This window comes from Microcaecilia unicolor, chromosome 6 (genome assembly GCF_901765095.1).
Source record: "Microcaecilia unicolor chromosome 6, aMicUni1.1, whole genome shotgun sequence".
NCBI classification, from domain to species: Eukaryota; Metazoa; Chordata; class Amphibia; order Gymnophiona; family Siphonopidae; genus Microcaecilia; species Microcaecilia unicolor.
Window position 1 is genome coordinate 172,063,646 of NC_044036.1, and position 18,685 is coordinate 172,082,330.

An 18,685-nucleotide genomic window follows, 5' to 3' on the forward strand; every position below is an offset into this window, starting at 1 on the left:
CCTCATCATCAACTACAGAAGACGTCTGACCGCTGTGCTTGCCAACAAGGGTTTTGCCACCAAGTATTAGGTCTTGTTTGCCAGAGGGATTAAATACTTATTTCCCTCTGCAGAATGCAAATAAATTCATATACTTTCCACAATGTGATTTTCCGGATTTAATTTGTGATGTGCTATCTCTCACTGTTACCAATAACCTACCCTTCAATTATGGGCTGCTCATGTCTTTGTCAGTGGGCAAACTTACAAAATCAGCAAGGGATCAAATACTTATTTCCACCACTGTAAGGAGAGAAGGGAAAAAGCAGAATACTCAATGCAAAATAATCATGGAAAGGTATATTGTAAACTAAATTCCTTATGAGGTGAGGGAGTCTGCCCATGTGAAAATTCCTTTAATACAAACCAGATTTTAAAAGCTATTAATCAACATCATTTGTACAAAAATGCTTAGGATAGTAGTATGACCAAGCACGAAAGTGGGAGGTGGATCATTACAAAATAAAGTTGAAAAGTCTGCTATAACACGCCCACCCTTCAGACCATAACTGCACATCTCCCTTAGACATAAATTCTAACTCCAACTGACTGCCATCACCCCTACTCCCTCAAATCGACCAACCCTTGTTACCAACCTATTCTCAAGCAAAAAGAACCCCTGAGGAGTTTGAAGGTGGGGATGGAGATCCTGAAGATGTAACCTCCCCCAACACACTAAGAATGGGAAGAGGTTAAAGAGATGAACACTATCTCCAAATTATATTCCACCAGGAACCCCTGATACGCCTTGCAGGATGCACACAGGGGGTTGTACCCCCCCCCCCCCCCCCCTTTGCAGATATTGAACATTCCTATCTTGAGACAGATGCAATAGAGTGCATAAACTACGGTCACAACTGAAATGTTTGCAATCCTTAAAAGGTTTGCACCTTTCCCTCAGGTGGTTGTAAACCTGCAACAGGTTGTGTTTTTGGTGACTTGGGGATTGCACACAGATTCGTAACTTATAGAATACTTTAAGATACAAGCCTATCTCCTGCATCTAGTCAAGAGCATTTAAAGAATAGGCTCCAAACAGGTGCCATCTTAATACTAATACTACTAAAGAATGCAATCCCCAAGTCACTAAAAAGCACTGGAAGGGGCTGTTCAGTTAGAGGTTGGAGCCCAAAATAGTCAAGAACCTCTTATTTTTATTTAATTATTTATTTTTACCTGTAAAGGATGTGACTAAAATTTAAAATTAAAAGTACACTCTACTTTGATAAGCGGAGGAAGGAAGTTATAAAAGGTAACTTTGACCTCAGCAAGGCATATATCAGTTTGTATATGGGAGCAGCCTGTGTGTCAGGCTGCAGCTGCTTTCAGAAAACAGCCAAGAGTTTGTGAAAATTACTCTATATGCTGTTCTGGTGAGCAATCATTTTGACATCTTTTTCTTTGGATACCAAAGTGCCTTTTTTTGTAGTTTGGCTGCAATGTGGGATCTTTTAATTTATCTAATTATCTACATTTTTGTATATTTTTAGTTCCAACCAGACAGGGAAAACACTGAATTGCTCCTCCTGGGTATACAATGCTGTTTTATCTGAATTAACATTTGCGTTTGTTTGTTTTTTAATTATTAGACTGTAGGTAGTATCTGTTATATATTATCTGATGGCCATTTATGCATTATTTTATAGTTTGTTAAGCCCCTGACACAGTCCTTCAGAGGGTGAAACATGGGCAGTTAGACAAAAATTGTATACTGTTTTTATTTATCTGCACCGAATACATTTTGTTTTGGGTCTGCTCTGCTGTTAAGATACTACATATATGAGAAATAACGAAATTACCTCATTCTAGTAATGATGAAGAATAAAGAAAAGCATAAATGGAAAATGCTTCAAATTCCAATATGGCAGCCTAAGGAAGGGCCCTTGCATAAGGGCTTCTTACCTTTGCTTTAGATATGCCTAAGAGACAAAGGGAGGCTGGGCTCTTATTCAGCAGCTGTCTTGGCTCATTCTGTGTTGGTTTCTTCAACTATGGTTGTCTTTGTGATGTATGGGACAAAACCGGGGATGGCTCACTTGAGAGGTCAGTGGAGCAGCACTGCCTTTGGCTCCCCTTGAATGCAGCATCTCGCTAAAACTCGAGGATGGTTCCCTCCAGAAAATCCAGCAAGAGTGAGAGAGGTTGAATCCACGTCAACTTCGGTGCAATGCAAAGACATTCCATCACCACCATCCCAAAAGGAGTGTGGACGCTGGTGCCAATAGAAGGCACTCCACAGGGACAAATACAGTCCAGAGGTACTAAGAGTAACATACTATAAAGCCCTAGATGGGGCAGGATAGACTTCCTACAGACCCTCCTGGAAGAGTTGAAGTTTCTATTGGGACTACTTCACTTTTTAATATGGTATATAAATATGAAAGCTGGTTGTTGCTCTTGGTCAGAATTTGTTCCAACAGTTGGCTCAGGCTGGTGGAAAAAATTTGGTCCTGGAAGTAAAGACAGAGTCAGGAGGGCCAACTATTGGTGATGCAAAATCAGGTGGAGAAGTTGGAGTCTGGGATGGATAAAGTGAATCGACTTGGAAACGCCATCGCCAAGGATACTACTAGTTTAGCAGTTAAATGTGAAATTTGGAGAACACATTGAGACCTCGAAAGAAATGTTTGATAAATTTCCCAAGTGTTCTGGGAATATCTGTTCAGGAAATGTTCAAGTAGTACATGACAGATTCTTTAAGTTCCCTCTCAGTCTGTCCCACCAGGTCTAGGGTCTTTTTTTATTTGCTACCATTTAAGAAGAAATCTGTTGAGGGCAGTCAAGATGTTTTCATCCCCAATTTCTGAAGATAGTTTGTCCTTTACTGCCTTTCTGGAATCCTCCAGCGATGAGGTTGCTATTCCCTCTAAACTTCTGGTAACAATGGCATTAGATCCTAACTATTTTTTAAGCATAGGAATTCTCCGTTTCCAAATGTGGCAAAAGTGACTCAGACACTGTAAAACAATTTCTTATAATACACCCTAATGTGTTGGTCTTGGGGGCGTTATTTTTGTTAAAGTTCCCTTTCAAATGTATTCTTCAATATCAAGGATGGTTACTCATATTTTTTTGAACCTTCTCAGGCAGTACTGTTTCTTAGTTATAAATTTGTGGCTGAAAGCAGTGGACTCAATCTGGGAGAGGATTAAGCTGTCCAGACAGTATCAGAGCATATGTACCCCACAGAAACATTAGTTTTTGTTCTCTCTTAGCCAATTTTCTTAAATCAATATAAATAATAAAAATAAAAGAAAGGTAGTCTATCATCTTTTGAAAGCTGCCAAATACTGTAACAGCAAAATGGAAGTATATGCTACCTCCTTCTAAGTGGGATTGACAAGAGTACCTGAAGTATATGCCATGGAAGAGCTAACATATAAAATATGAGAAAGGATATTTAATGACCACTGGAATGCTTTCTAGAACAGCATCAAACGAAGACAGGAGCAGAAAAAAAGCAGAATTTACAAGTCTGGATTTTACAAGTATAAATTCAGGGGTAAGGGCTAAGTGAAAAAGGTGTTTTTTTGGTTGCTGTTAAGGCTTGGCGGTACTTTGCCATGTGCTTCCTACAGTTTAATCTGTCTTCATCCAGGCGAGATCTGCACTATCTCCTTTCCAGTTTTCGTCCTTCGCATTTAAAGATCCGCAGTTCTGGAGAAAACCAAAATGAGCGTTTTTGAGTGGGGCATAAGACCTTTTTTAGTGGTGCTGTTTTCTCTAAGGTCTTGGCTAAGTGTGTATTCCAGATGTCAACTTGTTCCGACACTGTTGTCTTTTCATCCACATGTGGATAGTCCAAGGCCTCTAGGAAATTCTCAGCAGTCAGCTTTTTTTTTTTTTTGTCTCTGATCTCCTTCCAAACTGTGGGAGGTGCCATTTGTTTTAGGTGGTCACTTAGGGAGAATTTAATTAGAAAATGGTCTGACCATGATAGGGGTGTTATTTCAATACTGTTATCCCAGAATTCTGGGATATCCACCCCTTTGTAGAATACCAGGTCTAGTATATGACCCTTTTTGTGGGTTGGAGAATTGATCACCTGTGTAAATCCTAGTGCTGTCATCGTGTCCAAGAAGGCAGCTGTGGTGGATTTCTGGAGTTTTGATGTGTAGATTGAAGTCTCCCATGATCACCAGCCTAGGGTAATTCAGGGTGTCTTGAGTAATCAGGTCTAGGAGTTCTTGCACAGATAATGTGTTGTTACGAGGTGCTCTGTATACCATGAGCAGCCAGATTGTTTTCTCCTCTTCAAGTTGTATTAAGAGAGATTCAGATTCATATAGCTTTGGGATGGATATTCTGTGCAGTTTGATTGTATCCCAAATCAAGACTGTTACCCCTCCATCTCGTCTTCCTGGTCTTGGTTGATGTTGAAACCTGTTGGGCATAGTTCATCTAGTGGTGAACCCCCCACTTTCATCTAGCCAGGTTTCACTTATTCCTAGGATGTCAAGATGATGTTCATGTATGGCATCATGGATCACCGATGATTTCTTTGCAGCTGATCTGGCATTCACCAGTCCTATAGTTCAAGGGTGGTCTGGGGGCAGCTTTGGTGTGGCAATGAGGTAATCTTTTAAGTCCTGTTATGTAGGTGTTTGACCTCTTGTTTAACCATCTCTCTGACCTCATGTGCAAATTTATCAGTCACTTTACTTTCTAACTCTTCTTACTCTCTTACCTATCTATATGTTCCATCTTTGCTTTACTCTTCACTATCAATTAAAATTGTTCTATTATGTATTGTGTTGACATTGTAAGTAGTATACTCTGCCATACTTTGTATTACTTGAATATTTTTACTGCTGTAATTGCCTATTGCTCATGTTTGATCTATTCTTACTGTACACCGCCTTGAGTGAATTCCTTCAAAAAGGCAGTAAATAAATCCTAATAAATAAATAAATTAAATAAATCTCTTTTGAAATTTCCTGCTAAATATTATATTATCTTACAAAAAATTATATTTTCTTTGAGCCTAAACAACTGTTGGATTTTATTGTGGCACAAGTAGTATTCAGAGCCAGGTAGCTGGTAGATCTCCAAAAGTATAAGCATATTCCTGGCTACTGCAACTGTGACTAATACTGCTTCCATAGCTGTTTTTTTCTTCTTTTGTATGAGATAGTAGTTTGACTGTCTAATATATACTTCTTGTGTCGCACTCTAATAATTATGGTCTGATGGATGCATTTGTTTCTTTGATAGAATATTGTTCTATTTTCATGTTTGATCTATTACTGATTTCCAGTTTTCAAGTGTCAAATGCTTGATAGTATGTTTGAAAAATTCATAAAATAAAAACATTTTAAAAACTAAAATGGGCTTGCAGAGGTTTTCTGTAAGATAAGAGAAACACATCTGCAAATATATGGATAATGCTTTCTTAGACCAGACTGAACATTTTGAAATCATTTATTAGTCAGTCTGCCATATCCGATCGTTATACCTAACATTTTATTCCACTATATTACTATTATTCTTGTGTTATTATTAATTGTATTTCTATTCAGCCATGGCAATAGCCAGGGCAGAACATTGTAAGCCACATTGAGCCTGCAAATAGGTGGGAAAATGTGGGATACAAATGCAATAAATAAATAAATAAATAAATATCCTTCCATAACTGGTTCTTCGTTGCTAAAATTAATCCCACAGATATTCATCCCATGACAATAAGCCTTTTTTTTAAATGCTGACAGTCACAGGTTGCTTTAAGTCTGATATTTAATACTGGACCATGTTCAGGCACCAGCACTTAACACTGGTACCCAAACACTATCAAATGGTATATCTTTTTGGTCCAGAGACTGGAGCTCTGGAATCTATTGCCACAACAATGCAGACTCCAAATATCCCAAAAACAATTTAAAGCTGATTTTAAAACATTCCTTTTCACCAATGCTTACATCTGATTGCGAGACCTAATGGATGTGAGACTGCACTATACAGTTGCCCTTTTGAGCTTCCCTTTTCCTCTTTTCACATTGAAATTGTAGCTCTTTCCCCTTCCCTAACCTCTGTTGTTGACATTCACTTTATTTAGATCATAAGCTGCTCAGACATTTGACTAGGTCCCAAATGAATACAGGCCAGGACTCTGTTAAGAAGATCTGTTGATCCCAGTTTTTATCTCCCCCAACCCACCCCCTCTATCCCCAATCTAAATCTCCTCTCATTTCCCTGGACCCCCTATCAGCCCTGGGACTTACCTGCAGCTGATCCCTGGAGGCTAGTGGACCGGGCAGAAGTGGTCCCACTGTGCTCTTGCCCTGCTTGACTTTGAGTTCAAAGATGGCAGCAACGACCCCTAGTGGTAGTCCTGCAGTACTACCACTATGGGTCATCCTTCCATAAAAGGGCATGAAAAGCTGATTGCCTAGTAGTAATACTACAAGACTACCATTAGGGGGTCATCATTGTCATTTTTGAACCTAGAGTCAATCAGACAAAGAGCACAAGGGGGCCACTCCTGCCCGGTCCACTAGACCACCAGGGTAATTCATGAGGGTTGTAGGGTCTGGGTAGATGGGAGGAGGGTTGAATTGGGTTGGGGACAAGTGGGGTGGAGCTGGGAGCAAACAGGATTTGGAAGGGGAATTGGGCAGTAGGGATTGGAAGGGGAGATTAAGTTTCTCTCAATTTAGGTTTACAAATTAATTACAATTAAGAGCAAAAGTATGTCCAATTTAAAAATATTTATTTAAAAAAATTGTTAACTTCACTATCCACAGTTTTGGGCAAAGTACAAGGTAAGCTTTCATAATAAATTGAATAAAACCAATATAAACAAGAAAGCCACTATACAATAGGGCTGTACATCGATTAAAAGTTTTAAGAGCACGATTAATTATGGTTACAATTTTTAATCGTGTGATTAATCGTATGGTCCAAATGTAAACAAGTTGAAATTTAGCATGTACACATAGTTGTTTACATTTTTTTCTATTGTTCCTAAACACTCATTAAATAACTTTGATTCCAGTTTCCTTAAAAAAACACAATTCCTTCAGGCACAATTTTGCAAGCTTGAACACTGAGACGTGTGCCCATTAAGTGCCAAAAAGTCTCTTTTATGAACATATTTTTTGGATTTAGCTGGCATCTTTCTCAATAGTAGCTGTTGGTGAGCTACATTCAGGTACACTAAGTATTTCCCTGTCCCAGGAGAATTAGAATCTAAAATACAAATCAAATATGGTACACTAGAACAGGCTAGACCACTAATGTATTTTTAAAAGGAGAGGATCCCTCAGAAGCCTGACGGACTGGAAAGTCCCAGGCTTGCAACTGGTCTAATACATTAGTGGTCTAGCCTAGTACCATATTTGATTTGTATTTTATTTACCTCACCTATACACTAGATTTACTGCACTTTTCTACAGTAGGAATTAGAATCTAATTTTGTACTTGAGGCAATGGAACGTTAAGTGACTTGCCAAAAAATCACAGGGACAAGCAGCAAGATTTGAACCTAGCTTTGCTGGTTGTCAGTCTGGTACTCTAATCACTAAGCTACTCCTCCACAAAGCTGCAGTTATTTACTTAAGTGCTATTCTACAAGGTAGCACCTAGGAGCTGGCAGCTGAAGATTCTTTTGTTTCCTCTCCACCCTACACTCAACATTGTCCACAGTGAAATTCAAGTGTGTATGGGGTTGGGGGGAATCCCCTCTGTGATCAGCAGCAGCTTCTTTACAAACTCATTTACTAAGGCTCTTTTCCATTCTGCGCCTGAAAATTCAGTAAGTTTAGAAAGTTTTGGGCAGCTCCACCCCCTTGGCACACAATCACCTTGTGTAGCTCCTTTTTAATTGCTTCCTAGAACAGTCACCATATGAGTTTAGATCTATTTTGGATATTTAGTGCTAAAAATGAGAGAATACTAGAGTATAAAATGAGGCAATAATTGAGTAAAGAAGTTCCAGAACCTACCTGGCCAGAACTAGCCCATTTACAATTACATTCTTGAAAGGCGGCTTCCCAAAAAGTGCTGTAGAAAGTACCAGTAAAGTATAAAACCTGAAACAAAAGGAATTGAAATTCAGTTCTTATCAACTAACAAAACCTGATACCACTACAATTCAAACTGCAACAGAAATAGGTTTATTTGGTCTAGGATATACAAATTGAACAATAAAAACTGTATACCCGGTACTTCAGTTATATGTTATAACAACATTTATAACAGATGATACAAATACATGTCATCAGCAACTGGCTCCCTGAAGTTAAAGTTTAGTTAAGGAAAGAAGAGTGTGAAAAAGATGAGGAGAGGAAGAAGGGACGGAGCAGAATGTAACAGTATTAGTACTTGATAAACAACTTGCTATTTAAAAAAAAAAACCTGGGAGTATCATAAAACAATATTTCAACCCCTCAGTGTCTTGGAACCTCTGGCTCTTTTGAGAGCAGATCTGACCACCGTGGAATAGTGAGCAAGTTGGAGCGTTTCAAATCCCATAGCCTTTTGGACTCTACACAGAGCTAACTTTACTATTAACCTGATGCTCAGGGGGAGGGAGTCTCTCACCGCATCTGCGCTAGCAGATTCAGTGTTCAGGCACTTGCACAGGCACTGTTGCAGCTTCCTTAAAGACTGAGGTGCGTCAGACTGGAGGATGTCCAATAACTCAGCCCTGGGCTCATTTTTAGTCTCTTATTTCTATTGCACCACTAGACATGCACTGTGCTGTACATATAAGATATAAGTAGTAGCTTCCAAACCAAATGCAATGGACTTAACCATCTCACATACAAAAAACAAACAGCATTCCCCTAGAAGAGACTTTCTCTTTTCATATGAAGGGCAGGGGTCTGAGTGAAGACCAAGAGACCTCTCCTCTGAGAGGCCCTCTGGTGCCTGCTAAGACACTCAGAAGTTGTCAGAATCAAAGTACTCCCCTGAGAACTTCTAATTCTGTGCCTGCCTCACACAACTGACACCATGGTCAAGCCTGGGGCAACAAGGCACCAAGAACCTGAGGAGTCCCCCCCCCCCCCCCAAGCACCATTTTGGTGCAGACTAGCTCCGAGGCCCTTTGAGGCATCAGTGTCGATGTGCTCCCTGCAGGCAATGCATGGACCTCCAAGATAGGCTACAACTCCCGAGGATCCAGCACCGATGCCCTCGATGCCATAGCCTCTTGCCAGGCAAACAGACATCCCATCTCTTCCTAAAGCACTGCCCTGAGCCACTTCTCAAGGGCTGCCACTGATGAAGGCTGGTACTCACCTAGAGTGGTCACATCTTTCAAAGTCATCTGGGTAGTATCTGCCTCCACCGAGCCAAGGTGAGGTTACTATCACATCCCATCTGGTTACTAGGAGGGTGAGCAGCACTCGCATCAAAAGGTATTTAAAGGGTATCAATGCTCTCAATCTCTTGGGGATTTATGGCATCAGAATCCCTCAGTACTGAAGAGGACTATGACAAATCCTTCCTCACCCTCGGGAAGGGAATCAGATGATGCCCAATCCTAAAAGCCAAAATCAACGCTCGACATCAAGGAAGGTGGAGGCCCTCTTGATACCAATGCATCCCCAGTGTCTAATGCAACTCCCAAAGTCATGGAGACTGATATCTCTGATGCCAAAAGTTCAACCTCCAATGCCTCTTCTTGACGTCTGTGTTTACAAGAAGAGGGATTATGATCAGGCCCTGGGCACTGCAGGCACTAATTATAGGTGCCTGTAAGGGACATGGTCCAGCTACACAGAGTGCACTTTTGAAAACCACCAGGAGTTTTCTGGGATATGTAGGAAAAATAGCAAAGATGAAATCAAATGGCTCGATAGTTTAAAAAAAAAAAAAAAGTACTTGACCAGTCCCCCAAGAATTGTATCATCCCATGTTACCTGACATAGATAACTCCCAAATGTGCAGTAACAGTGACCAAATCTTCAATTTATATGACTGATATAATGCTATTTCCAATACTCTCAAGTACTTAGTAGTACAAAACTGTGTATTCAAATGCCATCCTGCTTCATTTTAATTTAAACAGAATAATACAGACATATGTAGTGAAAAACCACTGAATATTAGGAAGTTACCATCCTCTGGTCTGGTCAATGCCCTCAGCAATAAAGTCAGCAGGAAAGGAGTCTTCAAACTCTCTTTTATTTTCAAACGGATAATGGACCTGCGCGTATGGCATGCTCCCGCTCTCAAACCAACAATCAAAGACTTCAGCCACTCGACGCAACACTCCCTTTCCACAGCGGGAGGGGATAGTCATGTGATCAATGCTGCAGAATCAAAAAACAAACAATTGTGAAATAAATAGTTTACAGTAGATGGCATGGATAAGCAGACTGGATAGGACATATGGTCTTTACCTGCCTTCATTTTTCAGTTTGCAACTATAGCATTTGTCTTCTTTGCAACAAACTTATAGATATACCAATGTTTCATACATTAAAATATTGATTATAAACAAGATGATCACATGGTATCCTGGACATCTGCATCAATCATACTAGACTTTCCAACATCATCTCTATATACACAATATTATGTTAGCATACTGAATTAATAATAGTCTTCCACTTGGATTACATTTATTAATGAAGTAACAGAAAAATTATTACCAAAAAAATTTCAAAAAGTTTTGATTTTATTAACCATTTCAGGACAAAACCTGGTTTACAAAACACCAGCTATGAGAACAGTTAAGTAATCATTTTCATTTATATAATGCCATACTTTTGATTAAAATTTCTGTAAATTAAATGGAAAAGAATTGCCTATCTTGTTTTGTTCATCTACTTCCCTAGTTAGCGCATTGTCCAAGTGAACCGATAGAAAGACCTTGCTGGTTTTGAAAAACTGGAAGGATTAAAATGTGCCTTTTAAACTCTTAGTTATATTTCTTTTACATTCTTAATGTTTCTGGCTGCATGAGAGTATTTATGTTAACAGCCAAGACCAGGCCCTGTTCCCAACTTGGACCCTGCATCAGCCACCAAATCTGCAAACCCCAACTCTAATTGTGTTTCTTACTTTCATCACATAAAAGCCTTCCAATTACATCCAATTTAACAGTCATCTTTTGCTCCTCACACAACCACAGAGGGAGATGGAGAAGAGCTGAATGTTATTGCAAAAGGTGGATAATGGCAACAATCCCCGAAAAGGTCAAGCTGATTATGCTACAGTCCTAAAGTAGGAGAAGAAAACTGCCAAACTAAATAAAAGTTTTTAAATGAAATTGTACGTGGCTGCACCATTCCAAATTTGTGTCAATAATAGCAGTACATAAGAGTCCATGCTGTGACAAATGCCTAGAAATACAATTCTGAAAATGCAATTCTGTACAATGGCAGAAATCAGTCTGACAGGAAGCTCATAAGTAAACTTTGGGACCTAACATTTGATATACACTCTTCTTTACAATCCTTGACTTTTAAAAATATTCATGATATAAAGGTTTTGCCGAAGCTGCCCTTCTTCAAGCACAGGAAACTGCTCAACAGTCCACTAAAGTAAAACTTCTAGAATCAAAAATTCAGTCTTTGGAATCATTGGGAACAGTCTCAATTAAGGGTAAGAATTTTACTCATCGTCGATTGGAATATTTGGAAAATCAAGTTAAGAGGCTTAATTTGAGACTAACAAATTTTCCTAGGTCACCTTTAATTATGCCTATATAAATTATGCCTATATAAATATAAGAAATATTTAATTGAAATTTTGGGGATGCCGGGTGACTCACTGCCTCCAATAACTCAAGCTCAGTATTTACTGATGTCAAAAAAATCTGTTGGTGAGAATTCTCAAAATCAAGTTGGAGATGGTATGACCCCAACATCCTTTTTGGAGTCTTCACTGGAAGTGATTACACGGAGAAGTACTATGGTGTTATCTTTTGCTTTGGAGATGGCTCGCAATGCTGTATTGAGACTTTCATTTAGACATTTGGATACAGTTTCTGGGATCTAAAGTTAGAATATTCCCTGATCTTTTTAGAGAAACACAGAAAAGGCGTAAGGCCTTTTTGGCCTTTCAACCAAGGATTTAGGCCTTGAGCACCAATTTTGCACTTAAGTTTTCATGTTTATGTTTTGTATTATTTCAAGGTAAACAGTTTCAATTTTTTGATCCTAAGCAACTAGAGGAATTTCTTGTGGCTAAAGAAGAGATAAATATTATTTTTGTTACATTTGTACCCCGCGCTTTCCCACTCATGGCAAGCTCAATGCGGCTTACATATTGTATATAGGTACTTATTTGTACCTGGGGCAATGGAGGGTTAAGTGACTTGCCCAGAGTCACAAGGAGCTGCCTGCGCCTGAAGTGGGAATTGAACTCAGTTCCTCAGGACCAAAGTTCACCACCCTAACCACTAGGCCACTCCTCCACCACTGTATAAGTCCCATTTGCACACTGTAATGATAGGATGGGGAGAGCCTTATGGGATGAAATAATCTTGGTTGTTTGTTTCTATTTAAAATAAAAATTTGTCTTTTTCCTGATTTTGGATCCTAATTACCTATTATTTTGGATGAAGATGCATTTCTTTTTCTAATTGTATTTGACACATTAATATTCTATGTGAATTTAGTAATTACCAATTTCTGTATTTCTCATTTTTCTGAGATATATTCAATACTAAATATGGAAAAAAAAAGAGAATGTGAACTCTACAAATAGAGAAAAACTGTAAAGCAATTTTTTGTTTTGCTCATTAACAAAGAGACAGTTCTCTAAAATAAATGTCAACAGAATTGAATGGAGAGATACATACAAAAAGTGTTCATTTTAGTCAATCTAATTAACAAAAACCCAGAACTCGAACATTTGTACAATTAAAAACAATCTATAAAAAACAAAACAACGCTTGATTTATTAAAATCTGATTTTAAGACATAATAGAATGGCTATTTCTTTCACAAAAATTATGATATACTCAATAGTGGCTAAAACAACTGGGACTGTCCACGAATAGCCCTGGTGACTAACCTTTCCCTGTGGAGATCTGTCACCTTTACTCCTGTCAGCTCTGTCAACTCTGCCATTGAACCAACACAGACCACCTAGAGGGAAAAAAAAAAAACAAAGCATCAGTTTTCTATGGATAAACAATATACAGACTTGTAAAATTATTCAACAAGCAACAACTTCTAAATGTAGCCTTATTAAAACATAGTAGTTTTGCTGCATGTTTGTGCTATTGGGAAGACATCTCTCTCTCTCTCCCTATATGTCTCAATTACATTTGCCCCCTCAGCTGCTTATTATGATGTTTCACTAAATTGTACAGTGTGAGAGGTTTATTTGAATGTGTTTTGCTGACATTGTATCATATCTGTGCTATATGTTTTTCCATATTGCCTATTATGTTATTCGTATTCTGCTGACATTTATCACATTTCTGTTATATGACTGTTCAGCAATGCTGTTAATTGCGCATATTTCTGATACTATATCATGATATTCTTATTACTAGGATTCAATCTGCTGTCTCCAAGTCCACCTCATTGATTGCACTTATGCTTCTATTTGGCCATTTTACTATTCCTATGCTGTCAAAAAATTGTAGGTTTTATATCAAGCTGTACCTGTCATCCATCACGTTGGATAAATCTCTTCATAAAGACAGTTAACAAATCCCAATACTTTAACACAAATAGTAATAACACTCAACAAAAAAGGGCATGGGGGGGGGGGGGGGGGGGGGAGAAGAAGTCTCGCCATAAGTCTTACCATCCTACATATTACTCTAGCCTCTACCAAAATGCTGGTAAGAACAGCCAAGACTTAATCTCCGCTTTAAATCTCACGTAAGAGCTACATAGTAACATAGTAGATGACGGCAGAAAAAGACCTGCACAGTCCATCCAGTCTGCCCAACAAGATAAACTCATATGTGCTACTTTTTGTGTATACCTGACCTTGATTTGTATCTGCCATTTTCAGGGCACAGACCGTAGAAGTGTGCCCAGCACTAGCCCCGCCTCCCAAGCACCAGCCCCGCCTCCCCCCACATGAACAAGAAATTCCACAAGAAGTGGATTCTCTCTTAGAAGAACAAGAAGATTTTGTTAAAACAAATGATGTGGATGAGAAGTAGCGTAGGTAAGAATCCAAAAGATACAGCAAGACCCTGGTACAAGGCATGATGGGTCAATCTCAAGATCTTGATCATGAAAAGAATGGGCAACAATATTGTTCCATAAACAGTGCGACATGGACAAACATTAACAACAGTGTTCTGAACCAGCTACAGCCTGTGCTAGAAATGGTTTTCAAGGGTACGATAAGGAAGAACAAAGGAATCTTGGTGAACCTGGAAGACATACTGAGCCATCCTGGACCGGATGGCATACACCCCAGGGTACTGAAAGAACTCAAACATGAAACTGCTGATCTGTTGCTAATGATCTGTAACCTGTTGTTAAAATCATTTGTAGCACCTGAAGACTGGAGGGTGGCCAATGTAACGCTGACTTTTAAAAAGGGTTCCAGGGGAGATCCAGGAAATTAGACTGGTAAGCCTGACTTCAGTGTTGGGGAAAATAGTGGAAAAACTTATAAAGAATAAAATTACGGAACACACAAACATGGTTTAATGGGACAGAGTCGGCATGGGTTCAGACAAGGGAAGTCTTGGCTCACCAATTTGTTTCATTTCTTTGCGTAAATAAACATGTGGAGAAAGGTGAGCTGGTTGATGTAGTGTATTTTTAGAAAGCTTTTGACAAAGTTGCTCATGAGAAACTCCTGAGAAAATTAAATAGTCATGGGATAGGAGGCAATGTTCTTCTGTGGATTAGGAATTGGTTACTGGACAGAAAACAGAGGGCAGGGCATTTTTCCCAGGCCCAGATGCACAAAGGTCCCCCTTAAGAATCTGTCTGTATTTCCAAATTGGTAAACATTACTGAATTGGAAATACAGAGGTATTCCCAAAGAGAATCGAAAGCAAATGAGCTGCTCGCTGCTTTTGCAAACAGGGCTCATCTGCATGCGATAGGGGGAAGCCGGTTGGTCGGCTAAGCATGTGCAGAGCAGACAATCACTAAGCTTGGCTGCTCTGCGCATGCTTCAGATTGTTTTCTGCTAGATCTTACCGTCAGCCGCGGACAACATCAGAGACAGGGGAGGGGAGGAGAGGAGAGGGCGGGCAACATTCTCTGACCCTGTTCTTCCTATAGAGCAGTGACAAGAGGAACAGCCCCGCCTCTATCAAGCCTTTCAATTCCTCCCCATCTCTGTGCAAGCTCAGTAGCAGCAATACAGCCGGTTCTCACTTCCAACCCCTGAAGGTTTTGCTGGCTAGTTCTTCCAGGGCACACAGATGCAAGGTCTGGGAGAGGAGTGCCTAGCTGGAGAGGGCTAGCCCCGCAGGAGGGTTTTTTTCAGTTGTGGTCACTCTAGAGACTTTTCTGCTCTTGTTCCCTCTCCCTATTGTAGATTAAAAACTGGTTAAAAGATAGAAAACAGAGAGTAGGGTTAAATGGTCAGTATTCTTGATGGATAAAGGTAGATAGTGGGGTTCCCCAGGGGTCTGTGCTCGGACAGCTGCTTTTTAAGATTAAGTGCATAAGTACCGCCATACTGGGAAAAGACCAAGGGTCCATCAAGCCCAGCATCCTGTCTCTGACAGCGGCCAATCCAGGCTTCAAGAACCCGGCAACCCCCCCCCCCCCCCCCCCCCAAAAAAAAAAAACAAAAATAATGTTCAAGGGACTTTTCCCTCAGGAATCTGTCCAAACCCACTTTAAATTCCGTAAGGCCAGCCGCTGTCACCTCATTCTTCGGCAACAAGTTCCAGAGTCCAACTACACGCTGAGTAAAGAAAAACTTTCTCCTGTTTGTTTTAAATCTACCATATTCTAGCTTCATCTTGTGTGCCCTGGTTTTGTTGTTGTTTGAAAGTGTAAACAAACGCTTCACATCTGTCCGCTCTGCTCCGCTCATTACCTTGTAGACTTCTATCATATCACCCCTCAGCTGCCTTTTCTCCAAGCTGAAGAGCCCTAACCTTAAAACAATCATATACTTAATCAGGAGAATATAACCTAATGGTCATCAGCATAGAGGTGGGCGTTCACCCCAAAACTCAATTAGTTTTGCAAATGGAAAATACCACCTTACAGAACACAACAGACCATGGACAGAGTAATAGGGTGGTTTGATTTACATTTTACACAGAAAATTCTGATTTAGAAAAGAATGAAACCAGTGTTGGTCAGACCAATGTCTAAGCCTGAAAAACAACAGGACATGGTCTACCTTGTCAAAGGCCACAGTCCGGAACTATCTGGACTTCCTTTCTTATAAGGGGTGAAGAGTATTTACTTTTCCCACAAGTGGTATTTCAGTTGTGAGATAACTTTCTCAGCGATTTTTAGGATGAATGACAAGTTTAAAACAGACTGGTAGTGAGAAAGAGCTGTAGAGTCACAGTGTACCATTTTTAAAGACAAGTGAATCCTAGTTGTGTTAGACTAACCAGGGACATAATATAAAATTTAAGAATTCTAAGGTAAGATACTTCACCAGCTGAAAAGGAAATTCAGCATATAGCATCACACATTTCATGCATGTAAGGCTCTACACGCAACAAAGTTAGTGGACAGAAGGCAGCAAAGGAACTACAGAAATTGGAACAATATGGTTCAATGGAAAGTTTGAGAGAAGGAGCCAAGGTGGAATAGGATAACTCCAAACATAAGCTACCTTATTTGTAAATAACGATACAAAAAGGTTAGATATGTAAAAACACACATCCTGAGGGTTTATTGATGAAATGCTGATACTGATAAATTTTGACAAAGCTCTAAGGGGCCCTTTTACCAAACTGGGGTAAAAAATGGCCTTAGGGCAAACTTACACAGGTCATTCCCACATGCTGTCATTTTTACCGCTGGGGTAAAATGGGCAATTTTTCTTTTTCCCTGTTAAGGCTAATTTTCCCATTAGTGCACAAGCTCTACCACCACTCTTATGTTCTTATGTACCCATTATGTAAGTGGGAAGGGCTCACACGCTAATTGGTTAGTGTGCAGCAATGTACCTGCACTAACCAATAAGCGTACAACACGTCCACTCTCCACTCCCAGACATGCCCCAGCACTAAAAAATAAATTTAGAACATGCACATCCAAAAATTACCACAGGATGCCTCAGCATGCCCCACGGTAAGCCATCTTTGCTGCAGTAAAAGATCTGAAATCTTGGTAGAGAAAAATAATGAAAGAATCTCTGCTGAGGGCATCTGAGCTTGTGACGATTCATGAGGCAAGGAGACCAAATTCCGATAAGTTGTATAGAGCTCTGTGGAAGGATTTGATGCTTTAGAAATGCGGTTGGAAAAAAAAATTCCATTTAGTGTTTTTCCACCAACGAAATGGCTGCCAAGACCTCTCACAGCAGTCTTGCGAGTCTGTAACAGGAGGTCCCAGCAGCTATTTTGAGATAGGAGCCAGTGATGTGCAGTTGTTCCTACCCATGACAGTGCCAGTCTCAAACTGGCCACTGGGATCCCCCATGACAGACTTCCAAGACTGCACTGGAAGGTCCCAGCAGCCATTTTGTCAGTGGCACTGGTAAGCTGGAGAGACTACAGCCACTCCTGCCTCCTCTAGACTATCAACGATATGGTAGAACCAGGGAGAGGGGCAGGTGGGCATGCCTACCTACCTGTGGTTCTGGGTTCCGGGAGGAGGTTCCTTGTGTTGGAAGGGGGTCTTCTTGTGGAAGGGGGGCGGGAGGGACTGGGACTGCAGGATGCACAGTACAGCTCAAGTTTCAGCTAAAAATGCACTGGCATTTTCAGCCAAAGCAAGACCGAATCTGAATTTCAGTTCAATTTTGGTGCCAAAGCCAAAACCAAAGCTCAGTCAGCCTATACTGGCAGGGATTGTATGCTCAGAGGAGCAAGCACATCTAGGGATGACAGAACTAATCTGAGGAAATACTTCTTTATGGAAAAAGTGGTGAATTCACAGAACAGTCTCCTGGTGAAGGTGGCGGAGACAAATACTGAATCTGAATTCAAGCAAGCTTGAATCTATGGGAGAGGAAGGGATAGTAGATGGAATGGATGGGTGTAATGGATAAGTCATATGGTCTTTATCTGCCTTCATTTTTTCTATGAAAGTGGAATATCTATTTATTTCCACAAACTTGATGTATCACAAAGGGCTTGGCATAGGCTTCAAAGCGGTTCACAAATTCATAAGAAAGAAAGACAGGGTTAACATCAAGAGACGAGAAACAGAGAAAAAATAGTCATGAAAGGTAGGGAGCCATAGAGCAGCTTGTGAGACAAGGAGCAACATGAAACAGTCACTAGGCAAATCCTGACAATGGACAGCCTACTGAGCCAAACTGACTTGAGAATTCTTTTAGAAAATGTTGTTAAATAAGAACTGTAGAAAAACATACAAAAAGGAAAAGAAACAAGAGAATGATCTAACCTGGGCAGAGATAAAAGAGTTCACTCCTTGCCCAAGGGAAAAAAAGAAAACTTAGTAAAATAAGCCACTGACAAAAATACACAGCCAGCAGCCCCTCTTCCACCCACTCTCCCCCCCCACCACCATCCTGTTGTCACTCAGTTTTGTTCTCTCTCTCTTTTCCCCCCACCACTGTCACTTACACTTGCACTCTGCACACTACCAGTATCTCT

General features: G+C 40.1%; 1 protein-coding gene across 1 annotated transcript in view; it reads right to left on the bottom strand.

The window, feature by feature from the left end:
- Window positions 1–18,685, bottom strand: part of IARS1 (isoleucyl-tRNA synthetase 1) — a 451,726-nt gene that overhangs the window by 279,719 nt on the left and 153,322 nt on the right. The window contains exons 15-17 of the mRNA XM_030205292.1: window positions 13,009–13,082; window positions 10,101–10,295; window positions 7,980–8,066 (exon numbers count right to left, since the gene is read on the bottom strand). Coding sequence (XP_030061152.1) covers window positions 7,980–8,066; window positions 10,101–10,295; window positions 13,009–13,082 — 356 coding nt within the window. The remainder of the gene's footprint in view (window positions 1–7,979; window positions 8,067–10,100; window positions 10,296–13,008; window positions 13,083–18,685) is intronic.